This window comes from Muscardinus avellanarius (assembly GCF_963383645.1).
Source record: "Muscardinus avellanarius genome assembly, chromosome: 5".
NCBI classification, from domain to species: domain Eukaryota; kingdom Metazoa; phylum Chordata; class Mammalia; order Rodentia; family Gliridae; genus Muscardinus; species Muscardinus avellanarius.
In genome coordinates, this window is record NC_137790.1 from 134,155,954 (window position 1) to 134,175,158 (window position 19,205).

Here is a 19,205-nt window from a genome sequence, read left to right on the forward strand (position 1 = left end):
CCCAAGTATTCTGATTACAGGCATGCGTCACTATGCCCAGCCTAATTTGATTGTTTTAATGTCTGCCTTTTATTCCATTATTATAAATATATTTTATTTATTTAGTTGTGTTTTATGGACATTTCTTTATTTTTATCAGTTTTGGGCTATTAGGCATAAAGGTACTATTAGCATTCTTGTACAAGTCTTCATGGGTATTAGCTTTCATTTCTTTTGAGTATTTCCATAGGAGTGGAATTAATGATTCCTATAATGTATGTGAGTGTATAAATTTAGTAGATACAGCCCAACATTCTCCTAAAATGGCTGTGTCCACTTTTATACCTCCAGAAATATATATATTCTACCTTCTTAACATATTTGTTTTTGTCAGTAATTTCGGTTTTAATCTTTATTATTGGCCGACTATAGTATCCCATTTTTGGTGTTTTTTTTTTTTTTTTACATTTTTCTGATAATAAATTATATTGAGTACCTTTTCACAAACATTATAGCCATTATTTTTTCCAGGTACTGGGAATGGAACCCAGAGGCATTCCACCTCTGAGCTATACTCCCAGGTCCATTTTTTATTCTTTATTTTTGAAACAGGGTCTCACTGAATTGCAAGGGGACTCAATAAGTAGCCGAGGTTGTCCGTGAACTGCAGTCCTCCTGTCTAAGCCTTCCAAATGCTGGCATTATAAGCATACACCATCAAGCTTGGCTTCTTTATAGTAATTTTCAAGTCAATTTTTCTCATTCCTCTGAAGTTTATATGTTTATCCAAATTAAACTTCCAGCAGTGTTTCTGAAAATTGATCATTCTTAAATGTACACAGAAATACAAAGTCTTTAAAAGTGACAAAGCAATACTGAAGAAGTACAAATCTGGGTAACTTTAACTACTGAATATCAAATCTCATTTTATAAGCTACAGGAGTGGAAGGAAGTTGATATTTACACAATGACTGATAGATTTGTGGGGCAGAGTTGAAGTCACAGTTGCACATGTACATCAGCTAATATATGATAAAGGTTCTACTTTTATTGTATTCTGTGAAGGAAGGATGTTCTTTTTAAAAAATGATTCTGTAGCAATTGCTTTTTTGTATTAAGGGTTTCTAATTTAGATGAATACTACTGTGTTGATTATTTTCTTTTCTTTTGGATTGTGCTTCTTATGTTTTATTTGAGAAACTTGCCAAATTTAAGGATACTACAACTTTTTTTTTTTTTTTGCTATTACATCTAGGTCTAGATCTGTTTTGATTTTATATTGTGTGTATTATATGAGATAAAGGCCACATGCTTTCTGAGCTGTTTGAGGGGAGTTGTAGACATCATGCCCCATTATACTTACATACTTAACTGTGCATTTTCTAAAAGCAAGGACATTCTCTCATTTAAGCATTATGTAATTATCAACACCAGATAATTTAATATTACCATTAATAAATATTACATAATGCCATTATCTAATTAATAGTTATACTCAAAGTTTGCCCATTATTTGAGTAGTGTCTTTATTTTTATCAGTATACAATTCAACCAAATAAAAACCACTTTATTCATTTACTATGTGCTTAATTTTTCTTAATGCTGTAATAGCACCTTCTTTAGCCTCTCTTTGTTTTCTTTTTTGTTTGTTTGTTTTTTGTATTGACAGTTTTGTGCAATATAGGCAAGGACATTTGTTTCATGAACCTGATTCTTCATGATTGGATTCAGGTTATGCAACATGAATTCTAAAAGGTAGAATACGTGAGACTATGTGATAGAAGACAGCGAGATTATATATGCTCACTAAGTTGAAGCAGACATCTACTTGTTAATGAACTGAGGGTGTCCCAGGCAGTTAGGAGTTTGGGGAAATGAATTAAACTTCATGATCCACCAGTGAAATATATCTATAGTATAAGTTAACTTTTGAGGTCATGCTGAGCTAGAGCTAGCATGTGAATGGTCTGAAAGCCTATTATTGGGTTCCCACCTAATGGTTTGGATTAAGGATAGGACTTCATTCCTGGGGTAAACTGATAGTGTAGGTAGAGTCAGACTATCTAGAGAAACTGGATTACTGGCTAGCCTATTAAGGCAGGGATTCATTCCTTAAGTTGCCACAACTTCAGAAGTGAACCAATTAAGCAAGTTTAACATGGAACTTTGTTTCTTTCATTTGAGAGTACACTTATATTGTCCAGGAATAGGACTACTCTGCAGGTAACCTAAGCTGTGCCCCTGCCCCCAAATATATCTATATATGAAGGAGTATATGTGTATATACACACAATTTTCCTTTGAAATAACTTACAATTCTTACTTTCTTTTTCTGTGTGTGTGTGTGTGTGTGTGTGTGTGTGTGTGTGTGTGTGTGTGTGTTAAAGCTGAAACTTAGGTCCTTGTACATGCTAGGCCAGTGTTCTACCACTGAGCTATATCCTTAGTCCATATATATGTATTTCTTCCAACCTCCCCAGAGTAGGGCATCTGACTGAGAACTTCAGTCCTACTAAGCAAGCATTGTGTGACTGAGCTATATTCTTAGAACTTATTGTTTTTATTTTTATTTTTTGTGGTGCTGGGGATTGATCCCAGAAGCATTTCACCTTTGAGTTATGTCCCAGCCTGATTTTATTTCTTATTTGGAAATAGGGTCTTACTAAGTTGATGAGAGTTTCACTGTTTGCTGAGGCTGTCCTTCCACCTGTAGTCTTCCTGTTTCAGCCTCCCATGTACTTGAATTACATGCCTGTGCCACCACTCCAAGCTATTACAATTATTTTTAAATGCCTGAAACTCAAAGCTCCAAACAAATATGTGATTGGAATGAGATAAGTACAACTGTATCTCTTAGCATTATCAGACGGTAACATTGTACATCTAAAGTACAAGCTAATGAATGAATGCACTCTGTTGTATTGTTTCCTCTTTGTATACTAAGGACAGTCTTTCTGAACATGTTTTGTTTCTTTACTTTATGTGATAGAAAAATTACCCTTGCTATAGTAGTATAGATAAAATATACTTACGTCCTAGATAAAGTAGATGTTTCTGTTTCTTTCCTCTTTTTTTTTTTTTTCTTTAAGTAAATTTTCATTAGTGCGTTGTAGTCATACACCTTAATGGGATAAAAATCTTGTGGAGATATACATGCACACATCACCCAATCAGTCCCTACCCAATTCCTAGCCCTTCCCTCCCCCTCCCTCCTTCCCATGCTTGGTTTCCTGATTAACTTTGATATGTTTTTTAAATTTCATATATGGTCAAGTTATTTTTGACAAGGTTTCCATGAATATTTGGTGAAGGAAATAATAATCTTTTCACTAAATATTGCTGAAAAATAATAGCTACATGAAAAAGAATAAAATTGGGCCCTTACCTAACACCATATACAAATATTAACTAAAAATAGATAAAAGATGTAAATGTAAATCTTAAGACTATAAACTTTTAGAAGAAGAAAACCAGGGTCATAAAACTTCACAACATTTAAATTGACAGTAATTTCCTGGATATGATTCCAAAGGCATAGGCAACAAAAGAATAAACAATCAAACTTCATAAAAATAGAAAAATATTGTATACCCAAAGACAATGTAAACAGAATTAAAAGTTACAATGTAAACAGAATTAAAAGTTTCTGATAGAATGGGATAATATATTTCCAAATGCTATATCTGAAGGTATTTTAATATTCCAAATATAAATCCTAAAAATTAGCAACAATAAAAGCAAACAAAACAATTTAGAAATAGTTAAAGACTAAAATAGATAATGATACTCCAAAGAGTTTTATATGACCAAAAAACACATGACTATCACTCATCATTATCATAATATAACTAATCATTAAGGAAATATAAATAAAAACTATAGTGAAATACTACTTTACATTTGTTAAGTTGGTTACTTAACACGAATTACCTTGCTCCAGCCCTTTACTTTGAGTTTGTTACTATCTTTACTTGTAAAGTGTGTTTCTTGTAAGCAGCAGATGGGTGGATTCTGGATTTTAATCCATTTTGCCACTTTATGTCTTTTTGTTGGGGAATTGAGGCCATTTACATTCAGTGTGATTATTGAGAGATGATTTTTAATTCCTAACATGTTGAGATTTTATTTCTGTTTGAAATACTGTCTATTCTTCTTTGCTTAGTTGTCTGCTGGATGGAAAATCTTGTTTCTCTGGTTCTGGCTTGTATTGCCTATTTCTTCTTTGTAGTTAAACTCCTTGAGTATTTTCTCTAGCACTGGTTTTGAAGACATAAATTCCTTAAGTTTCTGTTTGTCGTGGAAGCTTCTTATTTCCCCATCTAATTTGATAGATAGTTTTGCTGGGTAGGAAATTTTTGGCTGGAAGTTGCTTTCTTTCAGAGTTTGGAATATGTTGCTCCAAGCCTTTCTGGTTTTCATGACTTGGTTTGGGAAGTCTGGAGTGATTCTAATTGGTTTGCCCCTGAATGTCACTTGGCCTTTTGTTTTTGTTGCCTTTAAGATTCTCTGCTTGGCTTCTACATTGGTCATTTTGACAGTTATGTGGCCTGGGGAACCTTTTCTCAGATTCTGTCTAAAGGGAATTCTATACATTTCCTGGATCTGTGTATCAAGCTCTTGCTCTATGTTTGGAAAATTTTCTGCTATTATTTCTTTGAAAAGATTATCGATCCCTTTGATTTCATCTTCTTTTCCCTCCTCTATTCCAATTATTCTTAGGTTAGCTCTCTTAAAATGGGCCCATATTTCTTCAATGTCAGATTCCTGCTGTCTGATTTTTTTTTTTTTTAAAGTCCTGTATTATTTCTACAGTTATATTCCTGACTTGATCTCCTGGAGATCTCTGAATTTCTGTGTTATCTGGTTCTGATATTAGGGTTTGTGGGCATTCATTGCTCTATTGTTGTTCCTCTTTCCCATGATTTCAGAAGTTTGTGCCTTCTCTGGGTTCTTCCTCGGGTCACCACAACTTCACTTATAGTGCTCTGAATCTGGAGTTTGTGGTAATCTCAGCCGCCATTACTCCTTTACCGGGTTGTATCGTAAAGTCTCAGACCTAGGGATTTAGTTGAGGCTGTGCAAGACTGTGGGGGTGCCGAGCTGGGCGTTTTTCCATGGGGAGCTGCGACTAGGATGTGGTATCTTTGCCACCACTACTTCTTCACTGGGTCGGACTGCAAAATCTCAGACCCAGGTAGATTATCCTAGCTGCGCAAGTCCCTGGGGGTGCAGTACAGGGATTTCTCCTGTAGGGGCCGCAATTATCACTTACAGTTATTGTGCCCGCTGATCTGGGGCTATCCCAGGCATGGTGAACTCGCTGCAGCTGCTGGCAGTATGGTGCCGCTGCTGGCAATATGGCTCCGCTGCCTCGCCCTTGGCCGTGAGGCTGGCATATTTCTTTTCTGGTTTTGAGCTCCGTTCTGAGTCCCTGGAAGGTGTGATGAGCTTGACCACTGGGAGTTTTAGATGTTCTTTGGGTTGAAAGAACTGCTGAATTACAGCCAAATGATCCGCAACTGCTCACTTCAGCTCCTTGTTTACCTTTCTTCTCTGGAGCCTGGTGCTGTGAGGCATGATGGCACCGGTACGGCTCTGCAATGCGGACTGGTTTCCTTTCTGGTCCCTGGTTCTTCTAGTCTTCTTTTTCTCTCTCCCTTGTGTTTACATTTTTTTTTTTTTTAATTTCTCTGCTGATAGTGTTTTCTGACTATGAAAAGCGCTGATTTTGTGGCGATAGAGATTGAGTGTTAGCAAGGCTCATAAACGCTGCTTTTCTCGGTCGCCATCTTCCCAGAAGTCCAGCACCTGTTACTTTGCTGGTGTCTTACCTCTTCTTCTTTTATAACTAATGCTAAAAGGACCACAGTTCTGATAAGTATAACTTTTTTTTTTTTTTTTTTGGTGATATGGTTATTGGGATGTTCTTGAACCCGAGGCATTGAATTCTACCTCTAAGCTATACCTCCAGCTATATATATGTAATTTTGAAAAAATGTCTCCCTAAGTTGCTGAGGTTGGCGTTGAAAATGCCATCCTCCTGTCAAGGAGGATCTACCTGTGTGCACCACCATGCTTTGCTTCTAATTAATTTTTAAACTTTATGTTCATACCTTATATGTATGAACTTTGGTTTTGCTGTTTACACTTTATCATTGAAAACAGATTAATAACTTTTAATTTATCTTTTGTAGTAGTGCTAAAGATATTCCACAGGATTAAATATAATTTGAGATGATTTTGTATCAAGTAAAAGGGAAGCGTATCTTTACTGTAACTTTACTTTCTTATTATTTAGTCTACAAATAAGAAACCTCGGAAATCTCCAGGAGAAAAGAGCAGAATTGAAGCTGGAGTTAGAGGACCAGGCCGTGGAAGAGCGAATGGGCACCCGCAACAGAATGGAGAAGGGGAGCCTGTCACATTATTTGAGGTTGTGAAGCTGGGGAAGTGTGCAATGCAGGTAAATTTTTATTTTATATATAAAGTGAGATTGCATTCTGTATGTGGAATCTGTTGCTGCATATATTGAAATTTCATAGACAATTTTTGTTGGCTGTACTAGAGATTGAACACAGGGTTTTACACATGCTAAACACTTGCTTTACCACAGAGCTATCTCTTCAGCCCCTTACTCTTGATAATTGCGCAACTAACATTTCTTAAGTTTTTATTTTGTTTTCCTTTGTAAAGAGCATCAGGAAGGGCATTTTGTAAGTTATAGTTTAGATTAATTTGTGCTAATGACCAGTATAATAAGTGCCCAAGAGAATTTTTATCACCTTGGTAGCTTTAAAATCTTATTTATTTATTTATTCATTTATTTATTTATTTTGGTGGTACTAGGGTTCCTGGAAACCCTTCTACCTCCGTGCTACACTCCCAGACCTATTTTTATACTTTTTAATTTGGAAACAGGTTATCTTAAGCCACCTCATCTGGCTTCGAACCTGCACGATCCTTCTGTCTCCGCCTCCCAAGCGCGGGGATTACAAGCATGCACCACCATGCCTGGCCGCTACCTTTTATTTTCAATCTGCATTTCTTTTTGAAGCCCTTAAGGAAGTTTAATATTTATTATTTTTTATATATCTTATCAAATTTATGTGGTTAAGGTTCTTGGAATTTGTGTGATTAGGAAACGATGTGTAGTTTTGTTACAATTCTAAATGTAAAATGTATTGCATTCTCAGTTATCCAAAATAAAGAATGTGAAATACATAAGTATAATTTAAAAATGGATTAAATGACCTTTACCCATTAAGCTTGACAGTTTATTATACTTTAGTTTGATAAATTGTTAATAAGTTATAGAAATATTAATATTTCAAATCTACTTTATTGCTTTTCACTTTTAGGTAGAAACACAAACAGAAAACTGAAGAAAATGACTTCATGTATAATTTAAATAATTTCATTTTTGTATTTTGCCTTCACGTTTTCACGTAAAATTTTATTCCACCAGATATTTTTATCTGTAAAGTGTGTGTGTGTGTGTGTGTGTGTGTGTGTGTGTGTGTGCGCGCGCGCGCGCGCATACGCATATTTACTAGAGATAGAATCTAGGGGCTTCTGCCTCAAAGATATACTCTCTCCCCCATTTGTTTATTTGCTTACTTACTTACTTACTTTGAAACAGTGTTTCTCTAAATTGCTGAGTCTCACTATGCATGGTGGTGCATGTTTGTAATCTTAGCATTTGGGAGGCTGAGACAGGAGGATTGGAGTGAGAGCTCAGCCTCACCTACTTAGGTGATTTGTAACTCAGTGAGACCCTGTTTCAAAATAAAGAATAAAAACTAGAGCTAGGGGTGTCCTTTAGAGGTAGAATACTCCTGGTCTCCATCATTAGTACCACCAAGAAAAAGAGGGCTGTAGATCGGAGGTAGAATGCCCCTGAGTTTTATTAACCTTTGATTCTCCTATCTCAGCCTTCCAAGTTTTGGGATTATACTTGTGTGCCACTGTGCTCAGCTCTTTCAATCCTTTCTATCAAAATTATTACAAAGATTAGGACTACTGCTTAGTAGATAATTATTATAACTACTTAATAGTTATTATGTACCTTCTATGGTTAGAAACTGTGGTACATCTTATATATACAGAAGTAAAAACATAGGTCTGCCCTCATTCAACAGTCAAGATGGAAAACACATAGGATGTTTTAATTAATAAGACAGATGATAGGACGAGCTTTTTGCAGCACTGAAGATTTACTTGGGCTTACCTGGAGGACAGGACTGTGAAGGCTTGCAAGACTTGATCGAGTAGTAGGAGTTAGCTAGGTAGTGCAGAGAACATTTTTTAAGGTAGAAACAGGAAGCTCAAAGATGAAATCCATGGCCTGAATATAGAGGGCATAAGATACCTTAGTAAAAATAGAGCTAAAGGGGAGATTAGGTTTTCAATGTTGAATGTTTGGACTTTTTTGATGAAATAAATGGTGTCTTAGAAAAGAAATGACACGATTGTATTTGCATTTTAGGAATACTCTTCTAGGAGCAATTTAAATGATTTGAGAGGGAGTGATGCTAGAATCAAAGACCAATTAAAATATTTTTTTCTAATAGATCCAACTTGGAACTAACAAAAGTTCAATTTTATAGAATGCCACTCAGAATGGAGAGAAAATGACAGATATTTACAAATATTAAGGCTTTGAAATGATTCTAAAAGATAAGAGAGAGGAAAGATGATACCCAGTTGTTTGACTTGGCATTGTTCACTGAAAGAAAATTTGCACATTGGAGAATGGGCATGAGATAGTGTGGTTTGGACATTTTGACTTTTAAACAATTGACACTTAAATACGTGTTGAATTTTGGAACTTTCAGGCTATTTATTTATAATTGATATTGTTTCTTTTCATTCTTATCAGTTAGTATCAGGGATACAATATGAACTGAACTTGACTCTTATCTTTTTTTTTTTTTTTTTTTTTCTGGGTCTGGGGATGGAACCATGGAACCCAGGGGCATTCTACCTCCAAGCTACACCCCCTGCCCTATTTTTTATTCTTTATTTGGAAACAGCGTCTCACTAAGGTGCGGAGGGCCTCACTAAGTAGCTGAGGCTGTCTGGAAACCTTGATCCTCTGGTCTCAGCCTCCCGCATGCTGGTATTAAAACCTGGAGCCCTGAACCCTAATAATCCTTTCTTCCTCTAAGGTATTCTTGTGTGATTTTTGGTCACAACTACAAGAAGGCTTGACTAAAATGGAAATTAAAATTGATTTTTCTCCTAGTTCAAGAAAACTGAGAAAGAGATAGGTGTCTCAGAGGATAGATTGTAACCAATTAGCCAGTCATTCTCTCTTGCATAGGGAAAAAACTTTGTTCTGGTGGCATTGGTTTCTTCTGATTTCTACCTTACAAATGGGTTAGATATAATATCTTTGGATAAAGAAAGCAGAGGAATTCTCCCCGTAATTTAACTGGGTATGAGTATACTCTATGAATACAATGAGGAAAATGAGAAGCACATTTGGGCTTATTTAAATTTCATGTATTGCCGGGTGTGGTGATGCACGCTTGTAATCCCAGCATTTGGGAGGCTGAGATGGTTTGAGGACAGCCTCAGCTATTTAGTGAGGCCCTCTGCAACTTAGTGAGACCCTGTTACAAAATAAAGAATAAAAAATAGGGCTGGAGTGTAGCTTAGAGGTAGAATACCCTGGGTTCCATCCCCAGTACAATAATGTAGTAACTCTAAGACATGTTTACATTTATAAGTCATTAATAGAGTGGACAGAAGTGTTTATAATAACTTTTTAATGTTCATTGACTTGGAAGGCTTAAGAGTTTCAAGAAGTATTTATGTGTCTGGAGAATCTCTTTTAAGAAACATAATTATAAAAGAGGTTGCTGAGACATTAGAGGAGGAAACAAATATTACTGTTGACGAAAATGAAACTTTATGACAAAGATAAGCAGAAGACAATGATGAAAATAATACAGTGAAGATGAGTAAAGCCCTTTAAAAGTAAGCAAATATTAGCCAGGTGTGGTGGCGCATGCTTGTAATCTCAGTACCTGGGAGGCTGAGCCAGGAGGATCACAGGTTCTCAGCCAGCCTCAGCTATTTAGGCCCTCTACAACACAGTGAGACCCTGTTTCCAAATAAAGAATAAAAAAATGGGGCTGGGAGTGTAGCAGGGAGGTAGAATGCTCCTGAATTCAGTCCTCAGCAGCGCGCGCGCACACACATGTAAGCAAATATAAGCGTTTGAATAGAATGTTATCAGTATATGAGAGTATAATGAAAAATATGTTTATAGGTATGACTGTTATGGTGTAGAATATTAGGCACAGGATTTATTTATTTATTTTATTATTTTTTTGGTGGTACTGTGGTTTCTGGAAACCCTTCTACCTCCCAGACCTATTTTATATTTTTATGGAAACAGGGTCTCTTACGCCAGTGTGGCTGGCTTCGAACCTGTGCGATCCTCCTGTCTCCGCCTCCCAAGCACGGGGATTACAAGCGTGCGCCACCACGCCCTGCTAGGCACAGGATTTAAAATCATCAAATACTTTAAACATTTAGATTAATCTTGGTTGAGGATAAATGTGGAAAGCTGAAAATAAGTTGTTTAAATAAGATGGAAGTTTCATATGCCGAAGATCCTATATATGTGGTCTTTTCCATAGAGACAGCTGGATTATTAAGTGACTGAAATTGTTAATACCTTTGTAATTGTGAAAGTGCTCGTAACCCGAACTGTAGTGGCTGTACATTTTGCTGTTTCTCAAAAGTGGATTTTACATTCACAAAGGAAGAAGCTGCTAAGGCAACACAATTAAAGGCAGTAGACCCTGTGTTTCTAAGTCCTCTCAATATCTTCCTGCTATCTGGTTCTCATTCCTCTGGCCTGACCCTGGTGAGGATTTGGGGCCTAACGCGCCTGTTAGTGGTGAAGGCCGGCCGTGTTATATTCCACATGTCTGGTTAGCAAGTCAATACGCTAGAGTGGGCGAGGTAATGTACAAAGGGAGTGCTGCTGGTCCCAGGAATTGGGCTCTTAGGATTAATTGCCCCATTGTAGACATGCTTGAGGGACCAGAGTTTGGTGAAGTCTGGATAACTTAGGGTTGTGGATGTGCTTGCCTGTACAACCCCAGTTGTGGGAGAAAGGGTATTATAAGGCCCACTGGTACAACCAGATGTCATTTCATTGGTGGGTGAACCTATGGGCACCCACAATTTAGAAAAGAGAGACTAGAGCCTATGACACATAGCCCTATTGCAAAGGATGCCTTTGCCTGTGTGTTTAAGCTGATGCCAGGATAACTGTGTCTTTAAATTTAAGGAAGCTGAGAAGCCAGTGGTTCTTTCGTGATGATACTGGCTATGTTCCAAGTACAGAGTGTTTGCGCACTACAGACAACCACCATCTGTATCAAACTTTAGGAGAACCTCTCTCAGAAAACCCTTGGCAAAGTGGACATTTCTAGCTCTGCCTATATTGAGAGTAGAGATAGGATTGAATTAATTGTTCCAGCCTGTAGCAGCCTCACCATGCAGTTGTATGGAAGCTCTCTGCTTTTCATTCCTCTCTGGATAAGAAATCTACCCCTGCTCCTCACCCCAAACCAGTGTGAAGCATTAACAGTTGACCTCAGTGTTGCCATTGTGGTGTCTTCTGTGGCCATGGTTGCTGGCATTGCCTGTCACCATGAGGAGGAAGTTGAGGAGGCACGTGAAGTAAGAGGTTGGATTGGTGGTGAGGCTCATTGTATAGCCAGGCATAGGTGGTAGGGAAGGTTTGAAGGTAGGGCCTAGGATCAGTTCTGGTAGAAACTTTACTCTTGGTTTAAGGCAAGGCCTTCCTTTACTGTCCTCTCAAACTTGTCTTCCCTTCCATCTTCAAGTTCAATCGTTCGGATCCAACGCTACATCTTTTTCTAATTTCATTTCCCATCTCTTCTGAAAGAGCTCTTTCTAGTATTTTTCTTGGCCTGTGGGCAAGAAATATCTGAAACTAAACAAACGCAGGCAGGAGTCTCCATTGAATGATGCTTTGGTAATGTGTGAGACAGATAGATGGAGATGATATTATGCATTCATGGTCCTTTCAAAGTGATGGAATATCTTTTAAAGGCTTTAATGAATTTAGGTGAGGAATAGTGCTTCTGTTTCCTGGTGTGGTCATCTTGTTAGGAAGTTTGACTTCATTTGGACTGGCACAATTGTAATGATTGTGGCCCACATTGGCACCAAAACTAATGGTTTGGGATGTTGCCATGGGTTCTTGTTCTTAGCTAGTTTAGAAAAATAGCCAGAACTATACTGCTGCCAGCTTAAGCAAAGTTTTATTATTACAAAGATAGAAAGAAGGGGCAGACCAATCAAAGCACTGTATCAAAGGGACGCAGTTGAGTGCTTTGAAAGTAAGACACTGAAGCCTCTGAACATATAACATTTTTTATTAGGATTCATTATCTTTCTTTCCCCATCCTGCTTAGCCAATAATCTTTTTTTTTCCCCCACTAAAAGCAGGTGCAGGCCTGCCAGTTATGTCTGCTGTGTAAGCCTTTTCTGTTAGATCACTGATCAAAATGGTTTTGAAATTTAACGCATGTACTGTCTACTTGTGTCCTTGGTGAGTTTTCAGCCTTTCTCTATCTCTGCTAGAAGTTATTATGTTGAGGACTTATTTTATAATAATATAAAGAAAGACATAGGAATATAGTCTTGGAGGTTTGGGCTATAACTATTTTGTGTTAATAGTAATTAATATTGGGTTAATATAGCTTGCTTTTTTCCCTTTAACATTAGTCTAACGGTTGTGAGGGTCTATATAATTCTTTTCTAAGTGTAGGGGTATATGTTTTAATATTCAGTGTCCAGCTTGGCTAAGAGCCAACTTTTGGCTGACCAAGGTCAACCCTGGCTATAGCCTTTGCCTGACAGCTTAGAGACAGAGAAAAGAATTTTATTATTCTAAGTATGAAAACTTGTTCTTATTAGAAGTTAATACAACTCTTATTAACAATCAGTACAGGCTTAATTCCCATCAACAATGACTATACTTAGCATATAAAATTCCACCGACACACGTGCTTTTCTCTCAATAGGGAATTTTTATTTTTCGGTTTACTCTGTGTGTGTGTGTGTGTGTGTGTTTCTGGGGATTGAACTACTCAGGGTGATTCTACTTCCGAGCTATACCCCCTAGCCTTATTTTTAATTTTGAAACAGGGTCTCCTTAAGTTGCTGAGACTGGCCTTTGTACCTGTGATCCTCCTGTCTCTGCCTCACAAGAACTGGGATTACAGGTGTGTATCACCACACTAAGCTTCTTCTTGTGCATATCTTAAACTTATATTTGGAACTGACCCAGAATATTTTACAATAAATTTTGTTCCATGTCATTGTTACTTAAAGCCAACCCATATTATTTTAGAATAAAAATAAGAAAATTCTAAATATAAATGTTATTTTCCCCAATTATGTGGTGTTTAGTTATATAATACTTAAAGTAAATTGTCTTCTTTTTCTCAAAGATTTATATGTAACTACTGATTACTAAGCATTGTTGACAAATAAATAGGCAAAGGGAATTATGTTTTGAATGATATTTGATAGGCAATGTATTAAAATATTTTTATGAGAAAAGATGGTAAAAAATCTTTAATAATTATTCTTTTTCTGGCTTTGACTTAACATGCGATTGAATGCAGGCAATTTTTTTTTAGCAGTTTATTTTGATTTCCCATTGATTTTTCTTAGAGTGAAATATATAGTATATACCTAATATTTCAGGGCAAAGGCTATAAACTTTTATGTCTTTCTAAAATACTCAGTTGCTGGCTTAATTTTAAGATTGAGATTATGTTTTGTTACACAATTAGAAAATCTTTCTGAAACTTACTTTGTGTAGATTCTTCAGTCTGTCCCAAACAGTTCAAGTAACTACTTAACAGTAAAACTTGCTAGTTTAAAAACAAAACAAAAACATAGACATGGTGGCACATGCCTCTAATCCCACTACTTGGGAAGCCCAAGATAGGAAGATCACAAGTTCAAGGCCAGCCATGGGAACTTAATGAGACCTTGTTTCAAAGTAAATAAAATAAGCCTGAGGAGAGTGCCTCTAGGTTGAACACTCACAGCCACCAATCAGTTGATTTGAAAAAGAAAATTAGTAGCTTATCAACAACTTCTCATTTATGTAATTATTCAGTACTAGAGTTAGCTGTAGGCATCTTTTCTTCATACCATGATTTAGATATCTAGCTCCTTCTAGCTTTTGGCTTCTTTCTTTTACTTATAGAGCCTTCATGTTGGTTGTCTCATTTGGTGGAAGGGGAGAGAGAGTGAATTTGACAGTGCCTACTTATTAAAGCCTTTACCCCTCTGTTTCCAATCCAGTGATAGAAATTTACCATCTACTAAAGAGAGCTGAGTAATGTAGTCCAGGCTGGGCATTTGCTTTGCTGCTTTTAATATATGCTGTGAGAGAGAACACACAATTACCACACCACCTTTACAGTTAGGTAGAAAAAAGGTGTGCAGTAAATATTTTGCTTTTGTTTAACTTTTCCAAAACATAATGAAGTATAAAAGCTTCTGATTAGTGGTAGGGTAAGAATATTGACTGCCTCTAAGATTCTTTGAAGGTAGAGTTGTGAAGTCAATTAGGCTCTAGTTAGGAATTTTTTTGACTTGTGTTCAACTACAACCAAAAGTATCTACAATTTTTTTTTTAGTTTAACTTTTAGTAAACACAGTTTTTGTTACTTTTTGTGTATTGGCTTGTGTCCACTTTGGTTTTTAGATTAATTTAGGGTTTTAGATACTATTAATTTTTTTTAGTAATTTCTCCTGTCATCTTCCAGAGGCTCGACCCTCATGTATATCACATTGTAAGGCAGATCAAATAAGAAATAATTGTTTTTTGTGACTGATAATCAAATATGTCTGTTTGTATATGTGTATATGTACATAAGTGATTGTATATGTATATAATGGTTTTATTGCACTGAGTAATTCTTGGGGAAAATGGATTATTATATACATATTAGTATGTTTCTACTATCAGAATTGAAATAGAAAATATCACATGAATAAAGCTATATTTGGGTATAAATGAAATTTCTTAAGATTTCTTCTTCAGTGAATTTGGATTGAGTATGCTTGTACAGTTTCTTGTTAATATAATTCCTTAATATTTTTCTAGGCTTAGTTTTAAGCCTATGGCTTAGGAAGACATGGAGATTTTATCCCTGTTAGTGAGGATTTTTGGTCTAGTATAGAAACTTTTAACCTGTTGCCAATACTAGAATTCTTGGAGGACTTGAACATAGTGGAGAAAGTGTAAAAAAATGGAATTTATTTTAAAGGCAGAAAGCTGATTCTAGGATATTTAAAAGAATTGTTAATGTCATTGAATACTAAAGGTGTAGCTCTAGGAGTTCTTATAATTGCTTCACTTTCCTCCTGCAATTCTGTAACAGATTTTAGGAATGTGGACATTTGGTATTGGGAGAGGGAAATAGGGAGACAAGTACTGTGAGAATGTATGCATTGTCAGCATGACTTACATTATGATATGAGACTCTAATGCACCAATTAGAAAAAAAGGAAATGTAAAGTTAGTGATCAGAGAAAAGAATAAGAGTGACCAGTAGAGGTGGTGCAGCTTGCAATCTCAGTACTCGGGAGGCTGAGACAGGTGGATCACAGGTTCACAGCTAGCCTCAGCTACTCAGTGAGGCCCTCTGCAGCTTAGCGAGACTCTGTTTCAAATAAAAAATAAAGCTGGAGGTGTAGCTTAGAGGTAGGATACCCCTGGGTTCAGTCCCTAATACGATCACCCCCCAAAAAATGTTGAGTTGTCATTAGTACCTGGAATTCATTTCAGTAGTTGTACCTCTTTGAGTGTTTCAAATTACCTGAAACAAGACAGTCTAATCTAATCCAGCATGGAGTCTTAGAAAGTACCTGTAAAGGTCATGGGGGTTTGCAGCATCACTGGGCGAGATGTGAATGTCTTCTGATTGGAAGTAGAAAATGCCACCTGGAAAAATGTACTGAAGAGAGTTAAAAGCAACCAGGCGTAGTACCCCACATCTGTAATCCCAATAATTAGTAGGTTGAGAAGGAGGATTACAGGTTCAAGACCAGCCTCAGCAATTTAGCATGACCCTGTTTCAAAAATAAATAAATAAATAATAATTTAAGGCTAGGGTTACAGGTTTGAGGTAGAGTGCCCTAGGGTTAAATCTCTTGTACCACAACACACACAATTGTTAAGAGCCCCACAGTCCATATTAGAATTTTGCTCTCAGCCCTCACTTGGAGATGCTTGCCTTGAATGGTCTTTTCTAGTGTCTCTCTGTGAAATGTATCATCTGGGACATTGAACTTGATTGTACTTAAGTCCTTTTTCCTCTTCTTTTTAAACAGATCTGTACAATATTAACTTAAATTTTTTACTAAGATACTATAGGATTTTGATGAACAGAACTAAGATAATCATAGGATTACTCTGGATGTTATGATAGGAAATCATTCACCTTTAATATTTATAGCCTCACTCTATACTTGTTGAGGTAAAGCTTATGGCTTTAAATTAAGTTGGGTATTTTAATACTATTCCCTTCATGATTTTCCTTAAATCATCTTCTGTGATATGTCTCATAACTTAGGTATTTTCATCCTAGAAGACAGATGAGGACAAATATTCTTTTTTGTGTGTGTGTATGGTGCTGGGAATTGAACCCAGAAGTGTTCTACCAATAAGCTATACCCCCAGCCTGATTTTTTTATTTTTTATTTCGAGACAGGGTATCTAAGTTGCAGAGGCCCTCACTAAGTAGCTGATGCAGACCACAAACCCGCATCCTCCTGTTTCAGCCTCCCAGGTATTGGGATTATAAGCTTGCACCACCATGCCTGGCCTCCATGTTTTTAAAGTTTTGTTACTATAAGACAACATCTCAGGCCTTAATAGCGAGATAGGGTAATTTTTTTTACATTTGGATGTCATTATTTTAGCTATCCCGTATTGCTTAAATTTCTCTATTGCAGTATCATTTTCTGGTCATGCAGCCAGTTATTTCACAGTATTTGCCCATACTCTGTATAATAACAAATTATTTTTTGGCTTTAAAATACTGGAAGGACTTTGAAACATGTTCTTTTAAAATTCTTTTGGAATTATTTGCTTTTTAAAAGGTGTCTTTGAATTCTACATAAACTCCAGAAGGAATTGAGCAACCCTGGAGTAAAATGGAAGAGAAAAAATAAGTAGGATAACTTTAACTCCAGCTTTTTTGTAATTTGAGCTGCTTGATTACCTTATAGGGTGAAAGAAGGTGCTATTAATAATAAGGTTGTCCTAGTTTGTATAATACATTATGATACTTTAGGAATAGATAAGAAAATGAAATCAGATAGAGGAAGAATTAAGGTTATTGATGAGGCTGCAGTGACATAGTAGAGGCCCAAAGAATTGCGGGCTAAAGGGATAGGGGTCTGAGATTATCCCAGATATTGTGGAAATTTATAATTTCAAAAATGGAGAAGCTCCAGGATATGTAGGATGTGAATGCAGTGTTGAAGCAAAAATATTGATGATTTTCACATCTACAAAAGTGAAAATTTGGATATTTAGATACTGGATGTATATTCAATAAGAATACCAAAATACCGCATGATCAAGGACTCTAATTAGGATAGAGAAGTCTGTGAACCAAGAAACAAAGCTTCAGTGACAGAGTGGATGGAGATGTGACTAAAGAGACTGACATGTCCTCAGAAAAAAGTGATGATAGGACTGTAACCACCAGACTGATCAGATTTTTGGACACTGATGGAAACAGGTTGGCTTGGACCCGAGAAACAGTGGCTGCTAAGAGAAAGCAGTTATCACAGAGTACTTAAAAGTGAAGCACTCTAATATTATGAGGCCATTGTGAACAGTTCACTGTTTGCAGTTTCAATGCTTTTGTGGAAATGGGGGGGGGCATCAGCTGAAAAATGAATTGACAGAAAGAAACTAAGAGCGAGCTATATGGTATTTTGTAGTATATTTTGCAGCTTATAATGGCTGTATATGATACAAATTACATAATCATCTTAAGAGACTTGTTGCTTCTATGATCAGAATAAATTTTCCTTAAAATTATTTGAATAGTCATGAAGGCCTTTTCAGTCCTGACATAGAATTAATGCATATTTGATTCCCAGTATTTTACAGGGAGAAAATGTTGAACTGTTAGGGAAAAAAGATAAAAAACATCACTTACTGATTTTCTTTTCTTTTTCTTTTTTGTGGTTTGAGCCCAGGAGCATTCTACTTCTGAACCACTCCCTCAGCCCAATTTTTTATTCTTTGTTTTGAAACAGGGTCTTACTAAGTTGTGGAGGGCCTCATTAAGTAGTTGAGGCATGTGGCAAACCCGCTAACCTCCTGTGGCCTCCCAAATACTGGGATTACAATCCTGCGCTACCACACCCAGTCCTGCTCCCTCCCTCCCTCCCTTCCTTTTATTTTTTCCTCAGAAAGTTATTTAGCTGGTTTGGTCTTGGGTAAATCATTAAACATCTTACACCTAATCAGTAATTGGTGTGTGTGTGTGTGTGTGTGTGTGTGTGTGTGTGTGTGTGTGTGTGTGTGTGTTGAGAATCAAATGAGATTTATTTTGGCATATTTTATAAATTAGTTTATACTTGGGTTCATGATAAAATTCATGTTAAGTTGGGCTGTTTTTCAAAGGGCTTAAAGAAGTTCTGGTCTTGCAGATGTTATAATTTTTTATTATAGGCATTATATTGAGTTCTATATCACATGGTCATCTTTTTAATTAAGAAAGACCTAGTTAGGCATATGCAGTGTCCTTTATCCTAGATCAACATATTCTTTTTTTTTTTTTTTTTTTTTGGTGGTACTGGGGTTCCTGGAAACCCTTCTCCTTCCGGGCTATACTCCCAGACCTTTTTTTTTTTTAATATTTTTTATTTGGAAACAGGGTCTCTTAAGCCAGTGCGGCTGGCTTTGAACCTGCAGGATCCTCCTGTCTCTGCCTCCCAAGCGTGGGGATTATAAGCGTGTGCCACCACGCCCGGCCAACATGTTCTTTTAAACTGTGTTTTAGAGAATTTTCTAGAGAAACTACTTTTTTAAGATGACCAGTTTAATCAAAATAACTCATTTGGACATTGATCTTTTTTAATACCATTTTGACTTATTATAAGGGAATGATGAAGCCATAAAATGA

General features: G+C 36.5%; 1 protein-coding gene across 1 annotated transcript in view; it reads left to right on the top strand.

Moving 5' to 3' along the window:
- STAG1 (STAG1 cohesin complex component) overlaps positions 1–19,205 on the top strand; it is a gene marked incomplete at both ends in the record, with an annotated part of 279,463 nt that overhangs the window by 31,911 nt on the left and 228,347 nt on the right. The window contains one exon of the mRNA XM_080695497.1: positions 6,278–6,442. Within this exon, the coding sequence (XP_080551623.1) occupies positions 6,278–6,442 (165 nt within the window). The remainder of the gene's footprint in view (positions 1–6,277; positions 6,443–19,205) is intronic.